Source organism: Triturus cristatus, chromosome 2_2 (genome assembly GCF_964204655.1).
Source record: "Triturus cristatus chromosome 2_2, aTriCri1.1, whole genome shotgun sequence".
NCBI lineage: Eukaryota > Metazoa > Chordata > Amphibia > Caudata > Salamandridae > Triturus > Triturus cristatus.
This window is the reverse complement of record NC_140582.1, coordinates 1,253,562,241-1,253,583,468: the sequence shown is the minus strand read 5'-3', so window position 1 is coordinate 1,253,583,468 and position 21,228 is coordinate 1,253,562,241. Positions and strand designations below refer to the sequence as shown.

At 51.0% G+C, this 21,228-nt stretch overlaps 1 protein-coding gene across 2 annotated transcripts in view; it reads left to right on the top strand.

Annotated features, from left to right (window-relative positions):
* DOK1 (docking protein 1) overlaps positions 1 to 21,228 on the top strand; it is a 313,371-nt gene that overhangs the window by 233,219 nt on the left and 58,924 nt on the right. For both annotated transcript variants that reach the window (XR_014978268.1, XM_085642983.1), the window contains exon 4: positions 434 to 606. Coding sequence is in view for 1 of the 2 variants with exons in the window: in XM_085642983.1 (XP_085499109.1) it covers positions 434 to 606 (173 nt within the window). In the remaining variant the exon portion in view is untranslated. The remainder of the gene's footprint in view (positions 1 to 433; positions 607 to 21,228) is intronic.

Genomic DNA, 21,228 nt, shown 5'->3' with positions numbered 1-21,228 from the left:
GATCTGGTCACCCTAGCTGGAGTCCGCCTGGTCTCGCACTGCTCTGATCTGCTCACCCTAGCTGGAGTCCGTCTGGTCTCGCACTGCTCTGATCTGGTCACCCTAGCTGGAGTCCGTCTGGTCCCTCACTGCTCTGATCTGGTCACCCTAGCTGGAGTCCTTCTGGTCCCACACTGCTCTGATCTTGTCACCCTAGCTGGAGTCCGTCTGGTCCCACACTGCTCTGATATTGTCACCCTAGCTGGAGTCCATCTGGTCTCTCACTGCTCTGATCTGGTCACCCTAGCTGGAGTCCGTCAGGTCCCTCACTGCTCTGATCTGGTCACCCTAGCTGGAGTCCGTCTGGTCTCTCACTGCTCTGATCTGGTCACCCTAGCTGGAGTTAGTCTAGTCTCACACTGCTCTGATCCTGTCTTGTGTTTATTTTTGGTAGTGAATGAATTTTGGGTGACGGTGCAGAAGACTGAGGCTGCGGAGCGCTGCGGCCTCCATGGATCCTACACCCTCAAGGCGGACAAGGAGGGACTGATCCTGAAAGACCCACGGACCAAGCTGCCCCTCTTCACCTGGCCCTACAAGCTCCTACGGCGCTATGGCAGAGACAAGGTGAGACTAGCCGGGTGCGGGGACTGAGCGCTGGTGCCTGGAGGGCTGAGGCGACAACACCACCACGACCTCAGGGGGACCCTCCAGGTCAGGGTCAGTGCTCAACCTTTTGAGGGTGAATCCCTGATTCACACTGCTTCAATAACTGACCCTCGTACCCTGACTGACACTGACCTTCATACCCTGACTGACACTGTTCGGATAACTGACCCTTGTACCCTGACACTGACCCTCATACCCTGACTGACACTGTTTGGATAACTGACCCTTGTACCCTGACTGACACTGCTTGGAAAACTGGCCCTCGTATCCTGACTGACAGTGCTCGGATAACTGACCCTCGTACCCTAACTGACACTAGGTCTCTAACTGACCCTCGTACCCTGACTGACAATGGATCTCTAACTGACCCTCATACCCTGAATGACACTAGGTCTCTAACTGACCCTCGAACCCTGACTGACACTGCTTGGAAAACTGGCCCTCGTATCCTGACTGACAGTGCTCGGATAACTGACCCTCGTACCCTAACTGACACTACGTCTCTAACTGACCCTCGTACCCTGACTGACAATGGATCTCTAACTGACCCTCATACCCTGAATGACACTAGGTCTCTAACTGACCCTCGAACCCTGACTGACACTGCTCCGATAACTGATGCTCGTACACTGACTGACACTGGGTCTCTAACTGACCCTCATACCCTGACAGACACTAGGTCTCTTACTGACCCTCGTACCCTGACTGACACTGCTTCGATAGCTGTCCCGCTTACCCAGACTGACAGTGGTTCTGTGACTGACAGTGGTTCTGTGACTGACAGTGGTTCTGTGACTGACAGAGGTTCTGTGACTGACAGAGGTTCTGTGACTGACAGAGGTTCTGTGAGTGACAGAGGTTCTGTGAGTGACACTGGTTCTGTGAATGACAGTGGTTCTGTTACAGATACTGGTTCTGTGACTGACAATGGGTCTGTGAGAGACACTGGTTCTGTCCTTGACACTGGTTCTGTGACTGACAGTGGTTCTGTCCCTGTCACTGGTTCTGTCCCTGTCACTGGTTCTGTCCCTGTTACTGATTCTGTGAGTGACACTGCTTCTGTGAGTGACACTGCTTCTGTGAGTGACACTGGTTCTGTCCTTGACACAGGTTCTGTGACTGACACTGGTTCTGTGAGTGACAGTGGGTCTGTGACTGACACTGGTTCTGTGAGTGACACTGTTTCTGTGACTGACACTGCCACTGCCCCTATCACTGCCACTGCCCCTGTCACTGGTTCTGTAACTGACACGGGTTCTGTGAATGACAGTGGTTCTGAGAGTGACACTGGTTCTGTGACTTACAGTGGTTCTGTGATTGACACTGGTTCTATGAATGACACTGGTTCTTTGACTGGCAGTGGTTCTGTGACTGACACTGGTTCTGTCCTTGACACTGGTTCTGTGACTGACACTGGTTTTGTGACTGACACTGGTTCTGTGACTGACACTGGTTCTGTGACTGACACTGGTTCTGTGATTGACACTGGTTCTGTGATTGACACTGGTTCTGTCCCTTTCACTGGTTCTGTCCCTTTCACTGGTTCTGTGAGTGACACTGGGTCTGTGAGTGACACTGGGTCTGTGAGTGACACTGATTCTGAGACTGACACTGGTTCTGTGATTGACACTGGTTCTGTGACTGACACTAGTTCTGTTACAGATACTGGTTCTGGGAGTGATACTGGCTCTGTGATTGACACTGGTTCTGTGAGTGACACTGGTTCTGTGACTGACACTGGTTCTGTCCTTGACACTGGTTCTGTGACTTACAGTTGTTCTTCGACTGACACTGGTTCTGTGAGTGACACTGGTTCCGTCTCTTTCACTAGTTCTGTGAATGACAGTGGTTCTGTTACAGATATTGGTTCTGGGAGTGAAACTGGCTCTGTGACTGACATGGGTTCCGTGAATGACACTGGTTCTGTGATTGACACTGGTTCTGTGATTGACACTGGTTCTGTGAATGACACTGGTTCTGTGACTGACACTGGTTCTGTGACTGACACTGGTTCTGTAAATGACACTGGTTCTGTGACTGGCAGTGGTTCTATGACTGACAATGGTTCTGCCCCTGTCACGGGTTCTGTCCTTGACACTGGTTCTGTCCCTGTCACTGGTTCTGTCCCTGTCACTGGTTCTGTCCCTGTCACTGGTTCTGTGACTGACACTGGTTCTGTGACTGACACTGGTTCTGTCCCTGTTACTAGTTCTGTGACTGACACTGGTTCTGTGACTGACACTGGTTCTGTGAGTAACACTGGTTCTGTCCCTGTCACTGGTTATGTGGCTGACAATGATTCCGTCAATGGCAGTTGTTCTGTTACAGATACTGGTTCTGGGAGTGATACTAGTTCTGTGAGTGACACTGGTTCTGTGAGTGACACTGGTTCTGTGAGTGACACTGGTTCTGCCCTTGACACTGGTTCTGTGACTTACAGTTGCTCTTTGACTGACACTGGTTCTGTGATTGACACTGGTTCTGTCCTTGACACTGGTTCTGTGACTTACAGTTGTTCTTTGACTGACACTGGCTCTGTGAGTGACACTGGTTCTGTGACTGACACTGGGTCTGTCCTTGACACTGGTTCTGTGACTTAGTTGTTCTTTGACTGACACTGGTTCTGTTCTTGACTCTGGTTCTGTTCTTGACTCTGGTTCTGCGAGTGACACTGGCTCTGTGACTGACAACGGTTCTGTCACTGACACTGGTTCTGTGGCTGACAATGATTCTGTGAATGGCAGTGGTTCTGTCCCTGTTACTGGTTCTGTGACTGACACTGGTTCTGTGAATTACACTAGTTCTGTGAGTGACACTGGTTCTGTGACTGACACTGGTTCTGTGACTGACACTGGTTCTGTCCTTGACACTGGTTCTGTGACTTACAGTTGTTCTTTGACTGACACTGATTCTGTGAGTGACACTGGTTCTGTGACTGACACTGGTTCTGTCCTTGACACTGGTTCTGTGACTTACAGTTGCTCTTTGACTGACACTGATTCTGTGACTGACACTGGTTCTGTGACTGACACTGGTTCTGCGAGTGACACTGTCTCTGTGACTGACACTGGTTCTGTGAATGACACAGGTTCTGTCCCTGTTACTGGTTCTGTGACTGACACTGGTTCTGTGACTGACACTGGTTCTGTGAATGACACTGGTTCTGTGAATGACACAGGTTCTGTGACACCAAAGGGGATGATGGACGGAGCGTTTGAGCAAATCAAACACTCACCCCCAGTCAACTGATCTGGGTTTAATCCATCATCATTCTTTAGCTCACTCCAACACCCCAGTTCAGACATGGCCATATGCAAATCAGTCTGACCCTGTGCCTCATGGGAACAGTCCAGCCCGAACAGCCAAGCCATGTCTTCCCTGGACTGGAAACAAGCATCCTAGGACCGGTTTCGGGTTCATAACACTCATCAGCCAGGCTATCTTGAGTCAAGTGGCAAAGTGAACAAGGGAGCCACGTCTGGGCATACCCTGCCAACTCAGGACTGACAGCGGTTCTGTCCCTGTTACTAGTTCTGTGACTTACACTGGTTCTGTGACTGACACTGGTTCTGTGACTGACAATGGTTCTGTCCCTGTCACTGGTATTGTGTGGCTGACAATGATTCTGTGAATGACAGTGGTTCTGTTACAGATACTGGTTCTGGGAGTGATCCTGGTTCTGTGAGTGACACTGGTTCTGTGAGTGACACTGGTTCTGTCCTAGACACTGGTTCTGTGACTTACAGTTGTTCTGTGACTGACACTGGTTCTGTGACTGACACTGGTTCTGTGATTGACACTAGTGAGAAGTTGGCCAGGCATATGCTGGTCACTAGTTATAGTGGCCACCTTGCACCAGTCCAATTCGACTCTTATGGTAGATAGGTTTAAGACAACCTTTTAAAGAAAGATATCCTAGTGGTAGCTGTGGAGAGCAGCCTTCAGGCTAAGTCTCTGAGGAATGTAAAGCAGCTTGTTTTACCTTATAATCTCTTGAATTACCAAATGAAAAGGACACCACACAGGTGTATATATATCAAATATATATGTATTTTTTTCTAGATACACTCTACTAATCTCTTTATGAGATTAGAACCTAGATACACATTCAAATGTCAACAGTTCTCAATAAATTAAGCACAAATATGGCTGTAGCTCTAGGGGCGTACCAGACCATATACTAAGAAAATGGTTTAACAAAGTCGACTTGCAAAATGACAAAGCCTAGGGCCTTGGGAATCGCTGGGGCTTCACTACTGCAGTGTTAGCAGGTAAGTAACAAGCCCACCGGAGACGCGTGCAGTGTCTAAACACAGCCGCGGGTTTCCTATAGGTTACAATGGAGCAAGTCGCGGTTTGTATTTCAAAGTTTTAGGGCATTTCGACAAAGTCAACAAGCAAGCCACTTACAGGGTAAGAATTTCGAGGGCCAACACACACTTGGGCACCGGAGTGCACGAGTTACCTCACCCAGGGAAGCCGGGTGCATAGGTGTCTTTTGGTGTCGGGTCGCGATACTGTTTACAATGGAGACCAATGAAGACTTGCTGCTTGAGACGACTGAAGAGGTGTCCGCTGGAATCCGAAGGTGGATTGAAGATGAAGAGGACCTGGAAATTGAGGGGACAGTATTCAAAGTCACTTGCCAGTGACCGGTGGCCAGCAGGATGGATGACCACAGATGTCGCGTCGCTTCAGGTCGTCGATGGTGATTTGTCTCTTCGCTCACGAGGTCCAGGAGGGCTCGATGATGGCCAGCAGCTGGATTCGGAGTGTCCCACGATGTCTGCAGCTGATGACGGTGTCGGAAACCGGATTGGAGCCAACAAGCCTTGGCAACTGCAAGTCTCGTGTAGACTGAAGATAGTTGATTATGCAGACCAGCAAGGTCTGATGGACTTACCCAGCGAGGGTAAGTGAGGGCAGGCCCGGAGCAACCAGGAGAGTCCTTGAAGTCGGTTGGAAAGTCTTCGGGTGAGTCACTAGCCAACGGGCAAGTAACCGCGAAGACGCCTTTGCAGGAAAAGTTTCACAGGAGCCCACGGTCACTCGGGACGAGGTAGGCCGCTGATTTTCGGGACCAGACCTGCTAGGGACTTGTACTACAAATGGTCCAAAGCACAAGTTTGTAGAACGTTGTTTAGGGTTTGCACTCGAAATCAGTGCACAGTTCCCTGGTATTGCTGTTCCTCGTCACTCGTGGGGTCCAGATGCCACAGCTTCGCTGGGGACTCAAAATGGCCGCCGAGAGGTCAGGAAATCCGCTTCAGGGGACGCAGGGACTTCGGACTCCGGCGGGAGCGGTGAAGTTTGCAACCGTTGATTGAGGTTTTTGGTGCCTGCCAAGCAGGGGAGTCACTCCTTGACTCCAAGGGAGATTCTTCAGTCTTCCAGAGATAGTGGAACGTCGAAGGGCCAGGATTCTTCTTTGTAGAGCGTCGTCCAGGGTTAATCTGAATTGCATTGGTAATGCTTGGTATCTTATAGTGAAGATATGGGAGGGACTAGCTCTATGACCACTCCTCTAGGAGTAGTGGGTGGTTACACCCACTTCCCTTTGTCCAGTTTCGCGCCAGAGCAGGGGCAGGTAGCCCCTGAACCAGTTTGAGCTGGCATATGCACAGAATAGTGCACCCACCCAGCTCCAATACACTAAATCCTGTCTGGGAGGTGGTGACACCTCCCTGTGACAGGATGCCTTTTGTTGGGCTTCCTCCACTGCGAGTTTCGGTCAGCAGCAGGAGGGCAGCCCAGTGTCTGTGCTGGTGGCATCCATTTTGTGATGCCAGGGCTCTTGGAGATTTCTACCGTTTAGTACAGTGGGCACATGTCGTCCACTCTAGAAGGGTGGGATCATACTCCCACACCAGTTATTGGCGTGGAGGTATGATTCCAAGTTGTTTGACACCAAACACGACATGTTTTGATGCAGTCATTCCAAAGTTAGCATTTACCGTGAGGTTATAATGCATTTAAGAGTATATGGTTTAACCGCATCCACAAACAGCAGCAGAGAATAGACTCTGCCAGCTGCAGAGGGGTCCTGCTCATGCAGAAGCACCCCCTCACATAGTAAACCAAGCACCCTGCCCTCAGGATTGATAGGCCTGCAATAGGGGTGGCTGATAGGTTTATGTGTGTGTGTATGGTGAGATATAGGAACCTATACCTCATTGAGGAGTGCTAACACTACCTCACACAGGCTGCAGAAGCAGGCCTGTGGTGTCAGATTGAGAATGCTTCCCAGAGGTGGCATAATACATGCTGCAGCCCCTGGTAGGCCTGTGAAGTACCAATGCCCTAGGTACCTAAGGTACCATATACTAGGGGCTCATAAGGTACCACAGTATCCAATCACTAGTGCATCTAATATGCACACCAAGTCGTTTAGAGAGATCTGTGAGACTGGGGCCCTGATTAGCAGGGACCCAGCCAGACTATAGCCAGAAACCAGTGTATACATCAGAAAAAAGTGGGGGCAACATAAGTGCAGATCCTACTCTCCTACAACACTGGTTCTGTGATTGACACTGGTTCTGTGACTGACACAGTTTCTGTGAATGACAGTAGTTCTGTCACAGATACTGGTTCTGGGAGTGACACTGGCTCTGTGACTGACACTGGCTCTGTGACTGACACTGGTTCTGTGACTGACACTGGTTCTGTGACTGACACTGGTTCTGTGACTGACACTGGTTCTGTGACTGACACTGGTTCTGTGACTGACACTGCTTCTGTGACTGACACTGGTTCTGTGACTGACACTGGTTCTGTGACTGACACTGGTTCTGTGACTGACACTGGTTCTGTGACTGACACTGGTTCTGTGACTGACACTGGTTCTGTGACTGACACTGGTTCTGTCACAGATACTGGTTCTGGGAGTGATACTGGCTCTGTGACTTACACTGGTTATGTGACTGACACTGGTTCTGTGACTGACATTGGTTCTGTCCCTGTCACTGGTTCTGTTCCTGTAAGCGGTTCTGTGAATGACACTGGTTCTGTGAATGACACTGGTTCTGTGAATGACACTGGTTCTGTGACTGACATTGGTTATGTGAGTGACACTAGTTCTGTGAGTGACACTGGCTCTGTCCTTGGCACTGGTTCTGTGGCTGACAATGGTTCTGTGACTGACAATGGTTCTGTGACTGACACTGGTTCTGTGACTGACACTGGTTCTGTGACTGACACTGGTACTGTGACTGACACTGGTTGTGTCCCTGTCCCTGGTTGTGTCCCTGTTACTGGTTCTGTGAATGACACTGGTTCTGTGAATGACACTGGTTCTGAGACTGACACTGGTTCTGTCCCTGTCATTGGTTCTGTCCCTGTAAGATGTTCTGTGACTGACACTGGTTCTGTGAATGACACGGGTTCTGTGAATGACACTGGTTATGTGAGCGACACTAGTTCTGTGAGTGACACTGGTTCTGTGACTGACACTGGTTATGTGAGTGACACTAGTTCTGTGAGTGACACTGGTTCTGTCCTTGGCAATGGTTCTGTGGCTGACAATGGTTCTGTGAGTGACACTGGTTCTGTGACTGACACTGGTTCTGTGACTGACACTGGTTCTGAGACTGACACTGGTTCAGTGAGTGACACTGGTTCTGTCCTTGACACTGTTTCTGTGACTGACACTGTTTCTGTCCCTGTTACTGGTTCTGTCCCTGTTACTGGTTCTGTGACTGGCACTGGTTCTGTCCCTGTCATTGGTTCTGTCCCTGTAAGATGTTCTGTGACTGACACTGGTTCTGTGAATGACACTGGTTCTGTGAATGACACTGGTTCTGCGACTGACACTGGTTATGTGAGCGACACTAGTTCTGTGAGTGACACTGGTTCTGTCCTGGACACTGGTTCTGTCCTGGACATTGGTTCTGTGACTAACACTGGTTCTGTGACTGACACTGGTTCTGTGACTGACACTGGTTCTGTCCTTGACACTGGTTTTGTGACTGACATTGGTTCTGTCCCTGACACTTGTTCTATGAATGACACTGGTTCTGTCTCTGTTACTGGTTCTGTGAGTGACACTGGTTCTGTTACAGATACTGGTTCTGTGACTGAAACCAGTTCTGTGGCTGCTGACACTGGTTCTGTCCTTGACACTGGTTCTGTGACTGACACCGGTTCTGTGACTGCTGATACTGGTTCTGTGACTTACAGTTGTTTTGTGACTGACACTGGTTCTGTCCTTGACACTGGTTCTGTCCTTGACACTGGTTCTGTCCTTGACACTGGTTCTGTGACTGACACTGGTTCTGTGACTGACACTGGTTCTGTGACTGACACTGGTTCTGTGAATGATACTGGTTCTGTGACTGCTGACACCGGTTCTGTGACTGCTGACACCGGTTCTGTGACTGCTGACACCGGTTCTGTGACTGCTGACACCGGTTCTGTGATTGACAGTGGTTGTGTGATTGACAGTGGTTCTGTGACTGACTCTGGTTCTGTGAATGACACTGGTTCTGTGACCGACACTGGTTCTGTGAATGACAGTGGTTCTGTTACAGATACTGGTTATGTGACTGATACTGGTTATGTGACTGATACTGGTTCTGTGAATGATGCTGGTTCTGTGAGTGACCCTGGTTCTGTGACTGGCACTGGTTCTGTTACTGACACTGGTTCTGTACCTCACCAGGGATCTGTGACTGACACTGGATCTGTGACTGACACTGGATCTGTGACTGACACTGGATCTGTGACTGACACTGGTTCTGTGACTGACACTGGATCTGTGACTGACACTGGATCTGTGACTGACACTGGTTCTGTGACTGACACTGGTTCTGTGACTGACACTGGTTCTGTACCTCACTAGGGATCTGTGACTGACACTGGTTCTGTGACTGACACTGGTTCTGTGAGTGACCCTGGTTCTGTGACTGACACTGGTTCTGTGACTGACACTGGTTCTGTGAGTGACACTGGTTCTGTGACTGACACTGGTTCTGTGACTGACACTGGTTCTGTGAATGATACTGGTTCTGTGACTGCTGACACCGGTTCTGTGACTGCTGACACCGGTTCTGTGACTGCTGACACCGGTTCTGTGACTGCTGACACCGGTTCTGTGATTGACAGTGGTTGTGTGATTGACAGTGGTTCTGTGACTGACTCTGGTTCTGTGAATGACACTGGTTCTGTGACCGACACTGGTTCTGTGAATGACAGTGGTTCTGTTACAGATACTGGTTATGTGACTGATACTGGTTATGTGACTGATACTGGTTCTGTGAATGATGCTGGTTCTGTGAGTGACCCTGGTTCTGTGACTGGCACTGGTTCTGTTACTGACACTGGTTCTGTACCTCACCAGGGATCTGTGACTGACACTGGATCTGTGACTGACACTGGATCTGTGACTGACACTGGATCTGTGACTGACACTGGATCTGTGACTGACACTGGTTCTGTGACTGACACTGGATCTGTGACTGACACTGGTTCTGTGAGTGACCCTGGTTCTGTGACTGACACTGGTTCTGTGACTGACACTGGTTCTGTGAGTGACACTGGTTCTGTGACTGACACTGGTTCTGTGACTGACACTGGTTCTGTGACTGACACTGGTTCTGTGAGTGACCCTGGTTCTGTGACTGACACTGGTTCTGTTACTGACACTGGTGCTGTACCTCACCAGGGATCTGTGACTTACACTGGTTCTGTGAGTGACCCTGGTTCTGTGACTGACACTGGTTCTGTTACTGACCAGAGCGTCGACTCTAATGGTGTTTGTAGGATGACGCTTTGGTTCGCGTTATTCTTTCCCAGAAGTCTTGGGTCCGAGGACATCCCCACCACATCTGGTACCCTGTATCTCCCCAGCCCTTCTGACGCACGTCTGAGGACCTTTCAGTCTCAGCTGGATGCACTACCTCATTATGACTTTGTATGAACTTTCTGAGGATTGGGGTCACGTGGGTGCTTTGCAGCCTCTTTCCCAGATGGGTCCCACTCCAGTAAAGACAAGCCGCAGAGTGCGTTGGGTCGAGCCGTCTGCACTGATTTTTAGTGCTGGGTGTTTGTCCCGTGCTTTATAATCAGCGTGAACGGCACCACCCACAGCACAAGAGGGTGCTGCTTCTTTCTGCCGCTCCAGTAGATGTTCTACTTGTGCTGCAGCTTTTTCAACACAAACGGAAGGTTTCTCAACACGAGCGGTAGTGATCATCTGCGACCGCCCACATTCAGAAATCTCGCCGTGAGGTGGTCTAGAGTAAGATTTTCCTCCCTCGCCTTGGCGAGCACGAGCGAGGAAAAACCTCTGCTCCGCTCGCGGAATAGCTCGTAGTGGGAAAAACAACGCAAGCTCCGCAAGCGGAGCCGAATTTCACACCCAGGCCTACTGAAAAGTCATTTAACTGCACCAGAAACAACCTACCTTGGACAGTGCCCATGCCCGCTGTAATTACCTGGCTGAGTTTTTCCACCAGAAAATACAAAATATATACTCCACTTTCCCATCCACGCAGAACCAACAAACCCTGGCTCCCACCACTGTACCAGTGTATGGAGCTCAAACTGTACTGGAGCTCATCCCCCCATTGGATCTCGTAACACTAGACACCATCATGGCTCAGGTAAAATCCGGCTCTCCCAGAGACCCTGCGCCTCACCGTGCATTGACCCCAGTCATGAGGAACATCCTTCCAGTAGTCCTTGACATGGTCAACGCCTCCATTTCCTCTGGAGTGGCCCCCCCTGCATGGAAATGTGCAATGGTGAAGGCTCTTTTAAAAAACACCTAACCTTGACCAGGATAACTTGGGGAATTACCGCCCTATCTCCCTCCTCCCAAGGCTAAGCAAGATTTTGGAAAGGCACGTCAACTCAGTCCTGGTAGAGTTTTTAGAATCGAACACTCTGCTTCACCCTTCACAGACCAGCTTCCGTCCCCAACATGGGACCGAGACCGCCCTTCTTGCAGTATCTGAGGAGTCCAGGAGGATTTTGGATCAAGGAGGCACGGCAGCAATCATCCTCCTTGACCTCAGCGCTGCATTCAACACCGTTAACCACGATACACTGATCCTCAGACTCAGGAGTCTGGGAGTGACAGGTGGTGCCATCACTTGGATACAGTCCTTCCTAGGAGAACGATCTTTCCAGGTTTTTGAAGGAGATGTTGTATCCAAACGTATGCCCCTCAGCTGTGGTGTGCCTCAGGGCTCTTTCCTGAGCCCCACGCTGTTCAATGTCTATATGAGTCCTTTGGCAGAGATTGTCCGTCCATTTGGCATAAAAATCATTACCTACGCTGATGACACGCAGCTCGTGGTGGCATTAAACCATCCCGAGAAGTCATCCAGTGACCTAGGAAGCTGCCTAGAGGAGGTAGCCAAATGGATGGAACTCTCTTGCCTAAAACTCAATGGGGACAAGGCGGAGCTTACGCTCCTCAGTAACTCACCTTCTTTTAATCCCAAGCTACTTAGGCCCAAATGTCTTGACCCTGCTCCAGATCCTAAAAACCAGATCAAAAGCCTTGGCATTTGGCTGGACCGTTCCCTTAGCTTCAATTACCAGGCGGCAAAACTATTGGCCACTTGCTATGGCCTGCTGAGGATGCTAAGCAAAATACTCCCTCTTCTCCCATTTCAGGCTAAAAGAATTATGGTCCAGGCTCTCATTCTATCCCGCTTGGACTATGGGAACGCCCTTTATTTAGGAGCCACTCAATCTACTACACACAAGCTCCAGATCATTCAAAACTGCGCAGCACGCCTGCTCCTCCAGACCTCTTACCGGCAATCCGCAAAACCGGCACAGAAGGAGCCTTCACTGGCTGCCTGTTAGGGAGAGAATCCAATTTAAAGCTATGTGTATTGCACACAAGGCTTTTTGGAGGAATGGTCCAGCAATCAGCCAATCTATGATCATTCCATAGCAACCAAGCAGAAACCTCCGCTCGGCGTCCTCCTCCCTCGCCCTACTCCCAAGAATAAAGAGAGCTAGATGTGGCGGGCGCTCCTTTTCCTATAACTCTGCCAAAGTATGGAAGGCTCTTCCTCCACATATACGGGTGGAGCCTTATTTGCCGCCCTTTTGTAAACTCCTAAAAACACTGCTCTTTAACAATTGCACTTAATTACTGGACCTTCACTGTCTGTCCGCGTTCGTCTGCAGCGCTGGGAGGCCTCAGGGTAGCTATCGTGCTATATAAATGTCTTTTTCATTTCATTTCATTTCAGCGCCGGTGGGGTGCTTCTGTTACAGGACCTGAACCCTGGCTCTGTCAGTCTTATTGGGTGGGGGGACATTGTGATTATACACTATTGGCGCCCCAGGTGATGGGCACGACATCATATTCTCTTTCGGTCTGATCTTGAACCAGTAGTGGGAGAAAAAGCCACCTTGGCTGAGCAGACACATTGTCAATACTCTTTGTCACACTTTTTCAATTTATGGAAAGTACTGCCATTTCCCGAGCGAGTCTTCTGTCCTAGAGTCCATACAATGATTCCATACAAGCTGCCCCCATGAAGAGGGGGAATTCCTGGTGTGCACAGCAGGGTAAGAACTTGGGTGCACAACAGAGGGGAGTCCTCGTGTGCACAGCAGGGGGGGGAATCCTCATGCACAGCAAGGGGAGTTCTCGTGTGCATAGCGGGGGGAGTCCTGGTGTGCACAGTAGGGAGAGTCCTCATGTGAACAGCAGGGGGGAGTCCTGGTGTGCACAGATGGGGGGAGTCCTTGTGTGCACAGCGGGGAGGAGTCTTCGCGTGCACAGCGGGGAGGAGCCCTCGTGTGCACAGCAAGGGGGAGTTCTCTTGTGAACAGCAGGGGGGAATCCTCCTGTGCACAGCATGGAGGAGTCCTGGTGTGCACAGCGGGGAGGAGTCCTGGTGTACTGAGCGGGGGTGAGTTCTGATGTGCACAGCGGGGGGAGTCCTCGTGTGCACAGCGGGGGGAGTCCTCGTGTGCACAGCGGGGGGAGTCCTCGTGTGCACAGCGGGGGGGGGGGGAGTCCTCGTGTGCACAGCGGGGGGAGTCCTCGTGTGCACAGCGGGGGGAGTCCTCGTGTGCACAGCGGGGGGAGTCCTCGTGTGCACAGGGGGGGGGGAGTCCTCGTGTGCACAGGGGGGGGGGGGGAGTCCTCGTGTGCACAGCGGGGGGGGGGGGGAAGTCCTCATGTGCACAGCAGGGGGGGGGAGTCCTCGTGTGCACAGCGGGGGGGGGGGAGTCCTCGTGTGCACAGCGGGGGGGGGGAGTCCTCGTGTGCACAGCGGGGGGGGGGGAGTCCTCGTGTGCACAGCGGGGGGGGGGGGGGAGTCCTCATGTGCACAACAGGGGTGAGTCCTCGTGTGCACAGCCCGGGGAGTCCTTGTGTGCACAGCCCGGGGAGTCCTTGTGTGCACAGCCCGGGGAGTCCTCTTGTGCAAAGTGTGGGGAGTCCTCTTGTGCACAGTGTGGGGAGTCCTCTTGTGCACAGTGTGGGGAGTCCTCTTGTGCACAGTGTGGGGAGTCCTCTTGTGCACAGTGTGGGGAGTCCTCTTGTGCACAGCGGGGGGAGTCCTTGTGTGCACTGCACAGGGGAGTCCTCATGTACACAATAGGGGGGAGTCCTTGTGTGCACAGCGGGGGGAGTCCTCGTGTGCACAGCGGGGGGAGTCCTCGTGTGCACAGCGGGGGGAGTCCTCGTGTGCACAGCGGGGGGGGGGAGTCCTCGTGTGCACAGCGGGGGGGGGGGGGAGTCCTCGTGTGCACAGCGGGGGGGGGAGTCCTCGTGTGCACAGCGGGGGGGAGTCCTCGTGTGCACAGTGTGGGGAGTCCTCGTGTGCACAGTGTGGGGAGTCCTCGTGTGCACAGTGTGGGGAGTCCTCTTGTGCACAGTGTGGGGAGTCCTCTTGTGCACAGCGGGGGGAGTCCTTGTGTGCACTGCACAGGGGAGTCCTCATGTACACAATAGGGGGGAGTCCTTGTGTGCACAGCACTCTTAGGTACTTGCAGTTAATTCTCAGCAAGTAACTTCATGGTTTGGAATAGATGCCACGGCTTGCAAGGCTGTCATCAGGTACACTATGTACACAACTGCCATGATTCACACACAAGCTCGTTACTCCCGACGTGCAAGCGGTGCCATCTGCTACAAACCATGAAGTTACGTGCTGAGAATTAACTGAAAGTACCTATGAGCTGTGTATCGATCCAGGCGGATGAAGGTTGAGTCCAGTCCGCTAATGGAAGCTCCTGGACACCAATGCGGTCACTGCCCTGGGAGTGGCTTCTGGAGCAACACTGGGCCAGGTGTTGTGGCATCTACGGACCTCTCTGTTGTCAAGGGTTCATTTTGGGGTAGGCATTCAGGGCCTCATTTACAACAATTGGATGCAGGGCAGCGCTGCACATCACTTTGCTGCGCATCAAAAAAAGGCCAGGAATGCACCATATCTATGAGATACCGCTCATCCCTGTCCTTTTACACTGTGCTGCCCACAGATGGCTGCTTAGCACCAGCGCAGGCCCCTTTGCACCATGGCGCAAGGGCGCCTGCATTGATATATGGTTGTTTTTGTGAAGGAAGGGACACGTTTATTCACACAAACAACTCCTTCACCACCCCTGGGGAGATGCAGGGTTTTATGTTATGCTGTAAATCTGGGAATGTGTCAAAAACCATTGGTGCTGAGTGGTAACACCCACTGAAATGCACATGGCACGCCTCCCCGAGGCAGTGTGAGGCAACAAAGCAACTTGCGCTGCGTTGCCTTACACCATATCTACGAGGCCATGAAAAGCTATGCGGGGTGGCTCTCTGTGGCCTCGTAGACATGGATCTGCACTGAGCACCACCGGAATGTCAAAAAATGTGATGCTCCAGCAGTGCACTGGACTTGTACATAAGCTCCGAAGTGTACAAATTTGTACGATTTATGTGACAGATTGAGATTAAACATCAAATAAAGGATATGCTAAAGTCTTGTTGACCTCCATCGCAAGAGCTTTAGAGAGAGACTTGGTCCTGCTCCTCAGGTGTTGGGTCAATAGGCGTGCTCGGAAAGATACTTTCCTCTTTCTGGCTCCAGTTGTGAAGTCTGGTAACTTATTCCAGGTTTATCATCCGTAGGTTGATATGGAGGATAGGTTTGACATCAATGGATGAGCGTCCGGCTCGGGGTTTACCATTGTAAGTGAAAAAACAGTATAACTTGGACCACCTTGCTGTATGGAATTTTCTCAGTCTTAATGTATGTAATGACTGTTCTCATCTCTTCCTTTTATTGAAAGCCATTGCGGGATGTCCTGGAAGAGCGGGCTCTTATCCTCTTTACAAATAATTTCTAGATTCCTGAGTGCTGGAAAATAATTATTAACTCCTCTCTCACTTCAGGCTGTGTACCTGACTCCATTCAACTAGGACAAATCACATCGATTATAAAATAAAACAGGGGCTGACCCTAACAGTCTCAACAACCTCAGACCGATCTCCAATCTCCAGTTCCTAGCTAAAACCCTACAGAAAAGCGTTCTCCAACAACTCAACAAACATATTAACGATTTCAGAAAAGGCTGTAGCACTGAAAACGCCAGGCTCAATATCTCAGATGATATACACAGATCCTTAGATGAAGGTGAAGCATGTCAACTCATCCTTATTGACCTATCTGTGGCGTTCGACACAATAAATCATTCAGTGTTACTTGAGACTCTAAAAAGACGCTCAGGCATCAACGTTACAGTACTAAAATGGTTCACTTCCTACCTTCAACACTGATCGCAACAAATTAAAATCAACTCTAAGCTTACACGAGTCACGCTTAGTGTCACCCAAGGCTCGATCCTTTCCCGGCCCTCTTCAATATCTTCATGGAACCAATCACAAGCATACTGAAGCAAACTGGAGTTAAATATCACCTATATGCAGATGACGGGCAACTCTACTATGAAATCAAATCTCCCAGTGACACCCAACACCTCAATGTCACACTAACCAAGATACAATCCTGGTTTTGCTCGAACCACCTAAATTTGAACCCGGACAAAACTGAATTAATACTGTTCTCTCCGAAAAATAACCACCTACCAATCCAAGACTGGCTCAAGAATCTTGATGCCCTAAACGGCTCCCTCGTCCTCTCCGACTCGGTAAAGTCACTAGGCATTACTGTGAGAAGTTGGCCTGGTATATGATGCTCACTAGTTAAAGTGATCACCTTGTACCATGCCAAGCAACCCTTATGGTGTGGTTGTAAGTCAACCTTTTTGGACTAGCTGCCCTAGTGGTAGCGTAGGCTAAGCAGTCTTTGAGGCTAAACTCGTGAAGCGTGTTAAGCCAGCTGTTTTACCAAATGTAACCCCCTTTTATACCAATGAAAGGACACCACACAGATATATATTCAAAATATATATGTATTTATTTCTCAAAGTAACCCCTAGACTCTTTATGAGCACAGGAGCACAGATCGTCAAACAAGATTACAGTAGAATACACAGAAGTTGCACTTTATATGGATAGGCCCTGGTGGCCGCTCAAACCATATACTAAAATAGTGGTATAAGTACCACGAACAGAAAAGGGAAAAGGCCTAGGGCCTCTAGAATCGCTGGGCCTACAAGGAGCTAACTTTAGTTAGTGACCAGGAGGTCCACGGGTGGCGTGTGCAGAGCAAATAGTCACACGCGTGCTCCCATAGGTTTCAATGGGTGCGTAAAAAGTACAAAGTTACTGCAAAAAGGATCTTCCGGATGGACTAGGAACTCAAGATTTGGAACACAGGCACTAGAGATGTAATACTACACTTGGGCACAGGAGTGCCAGCTTTACCTCACCCACAGGAAGCGGGTGCATAGGCCTCGAAGTGCGTCGGGTTTCTTCTATCTGTTCCGTGGAGCTTGAAGACAAAGATGCTGCAGGCTGTCGGTCCGGGAGAGATGCAGTGGATCCAAGAGTGGATCGGAGATGTTGAAGACCTGTAAGCAGAGGGGACAGTGTTCACAGTCACTAGCCAGTGACCAGCGTGGCACCAGGTGGGTACCAGGCAATGTCGGGTGCAAACAGGAAGAAAGGTGTAGCTTGTCTCTGCAGCCACGTGGTCCCTGGAGGTCGACGACGTCCAGGAGTCGGTTCACGAGCTGTCCCACGCAGGTTCTCGCTGTCGGCGGTGTCGGCGACTTGATCGAAGCAAACAAGCCTTGGCAAAAGCAATTGTTGTAGGAGATGAAATAAGCTGATGGTTCTGACCAGCAAGGTCAGAAGAACTGCTCCTTTGGAGGGGAGCAAGGGCCAGTCTGGAGCAACCAGACCAGCGGTGTATTTCGTGAAGTTCGTCGCCAAGATGGCTACTAGCCAGCGGGCCAGCAACCGGTTAGGCGCGTCGAGTGGCAAAATGCAGAAGGGCCCCACGCAGATCGTGGAGATGCTGGAGGGCTCACCTTTGGTGCAGATGCTGCTCGAGGGTTGGGCTTCTCAGATCCCAAAGCACAACTTGGAGGGAGCCTCGGTTGTTGCACTTGTCAGCTTGTCGTGGTCGTTTCAAGATGGCTGGCTCCACGTGTCTCGGTGCCTCCACGGGTCTCCTCTTTTCAGGGACTGTGGATCGGGCGGTGAGAGGTCTGGAGGTCCAGGTCTTGTCAGTCTCTGGGCTCGGGCTCCGGCGGGAGGCGGCGGCAAAGCAGACGTTGATTCGCTGGATGGTGCTTGCGTTAGCAAGGTGGTCACTCCCTGACCACAGGGGAGATTTCCTTCAGTCGTCTGTGCAGCAGAATGTCGAAGTTCCCGTCTTCTTCTTAGTTTCAAGTTGATTCCAGGATGTCTGAAGTCTTAGGACACAGCTCCTACCTTTAAGCGGATTCTAGGGGCCGGACTACCTGCTAGGTCCCTCCCTATGGGTGGGACCAGGAAGGGGGGTGGTTACACCCCCAATCCTTTGTCCAGCTCGCCCCAGGCCCGGGACTGGTGTGCCCCAGGACCGGTTTGAACTGGCATATGCACCGAGGCGCCTCGTGAGCCACAGGCATGTCTGGTTTCTTTCAAGCCCTACCTGACCAATACACAAAATCCTGTCTGGGGTGGTGCATGCACCTCCCCTGGCAGGAAACCCTTTGTCCACACCTCCCAAGCTGGAAGGACTCCCAGCAGCAGGAGGGCAGACTTGTGTCTGTGGTGGCAGCATCCATTTTGTGGAGCTGAGGCTATGTCTGATTTTACCCGGGTTTCAGGTACTGTACATGTCGTGTCCCTCTAGAAGGGTGGAATGCTAACCCCGTCGCCAGAATTGGCGAGGGGTTAGTATTCCAATTCGTATGACACCTTACTCGACATGTTTTGATAAAGCCAAACCAAAGTTAGCATTTAACCGCGAGGTTCATAATGCACTTAAGAGTATATGGTATGACGATATCTGGAAACAGTAGAAGGAAGTTGTTCCGACCACTGCAGACAGGCTCAGCTCATACCAGAGCACCATCTCACATGGAACCAAGCACTCTGCCTTCAGGATTGTTAAGGCCTGCCATAGGAGTGACTTATAGGTTACCAGGTGTCCCATTTAAGGTTAGGTATAGGTATACTACACCTAAGTAAGAGGTGATTACACCAACTTACCCCAGCTGAGTGATCAGCCAGTTGTGTCAAATTGTTAGGCCAAGCCTGGGGTGGCATAATACATGCTTCAGCCCCTGGCAGGCCTTGGGTACACCAATGCCCTGGGTACCTAGTGTACACTGGTACAGGGGCTGACAGGGTGATCCAACCAATTGGGTATGTACCTAGGGTACATGGAGTCCATTTTAAAGAGAGAACAGCCAGGCTGAGATCCTGAATAGCAGGATCTCAGGCCAACTAAGTCGAAAAACCAGCTAGACACTAGGCAAAAATTTGGGGGTAACCATAGTCCGATATCCACCTTCCTCCACAACCCCCCCCCAAACGAAGGGAGATAAGGCTGACCTTGACCAGGTAAGCCTATATTGCCCAAGTGGCCATATAAGGAGGAACCAGCACTGGCATGGTTACCCCCTGTCTCATGGTCCACTAAGCAATCCCTCACCCTAAGGGTATCAGAGGGTCTCCACCATAGGGAATCTCTACCTTTGGTGTGTCTTGGCAAAGTAAAAGGCTGGTGTTATGATGGAGTACTGAAGTGAGTGTCCTCAAAGTGAGGCCTCAGCTTCCTCCAATCATCCTCCACCATGGATGCCTTTCTTTCCTTAACTGAGTTGCACTGTGCTCTCAGGGTCAGCCTCTGGCTACCTAAAGCTGGAGGCTGGGTCCCTTTTGTGGGCTTACTGGAGGGACAGGTCAGGTCTGGGGCCCTAAGGTCCCATGTTTGCCTGTACCCAACAGAATCCCTCTGGGGGAGGTCCCTAACTACCTGTAAAGGAGATCCCTCAGGAATGTTTTTACCCATCACCTGACTAGGGCTACTAGCCAGGCAATCCTCATTCTTTTGATGGGGGGTTCTTGTGGACAGGGGCCCTCTTGGGGTCCACTGGCCTCCCTGACCTCTGCAGCCCTGGGCTGACTGAGGCAGGGTAGAGAGAGGCAGGCTACCTGCACCAGACTGGGTCCCACCTTGGAAGGGGCCACTGACATCAGAGGCTCTGCCAGGCCAGGCCTGGCTACCTCTGGGGCAGTTCCTTCACAAGGGGTGAGGTCAGCTCCCCGAGGAGGCTGACTTTTTCCTAATGTCTGGGGAGAGGGAGACTTTTCTTCCTCCCCACTACTCTGTTTGTGTGGAGTGATCCATAGTTTCAGGCTTCACTACACCTATGTCAGTCTGAGTATAGGCTGAGACCATTACAGCCTTGCCAACCTTTTCAGGGGGGCACTCAGTTTGTGTTTGAGCTGTGACTGTCACAGCTCTGCCAGTCTCTACAGGGAAGTCTGTCTGTGCCTGGGCTGTGGTTACCACTGCCCTTCCAACCTTTCCAGGGAGGAAATCTATTTGGACAGGGGTTGTGAATGGCACAACCCCACTACCCTTTTGTGAAAGGCCTACCATTTTAGAATGGGTGTCTTGTTCAACTCCAGCCCAAGCTGAGAGTTCTAAGTCATTCCCCAGTAAGCAGTCTACAGGCAAGGTTGGGGACACTGCCACCCTTTTAGGGCCAGTGACGCCTCCCCAGCTGAGACATACCTCTGCCATGGGATGACTGTTCTGTTTGCCATCAATGTTGGTCACCTGGTAGGAGAAACCAGGCAAAAGCTGCTCAGAGGGAACTAGCCAATGGGCCACCATTGTGATGCTAGCTCCAGTGTCTCTGTAGGCCTCAGCTTTTGTACCATTGATGTAGGGCTCCTGTCTGTACCTACCCAAAGTGTTGGGACAGGCAGTGAAGTTGGCAAACCCCATGCCACCATCACAGACAAGAGTAGCTGCTGTAGGGGAATTGGCTAAGCCAGGATCCCCCTGTGTTCCCCAAGTAAACCCACCCAAATTTTTGGGGGCACTCCCACCACCTGGGGGATTACTGCTGACAGTAATAGGTGGTGTGACAGGGGTAATTGGAGGAACAGTTTTGTTTGTAGCCCTTGGGCAACTGCTGTCAGTTTTCCAATGCCCAGGAGTTTTACACTCATGGCAGTAAGGCTTTTTACCTGTGGTAGAGGAGGGAGCTTGG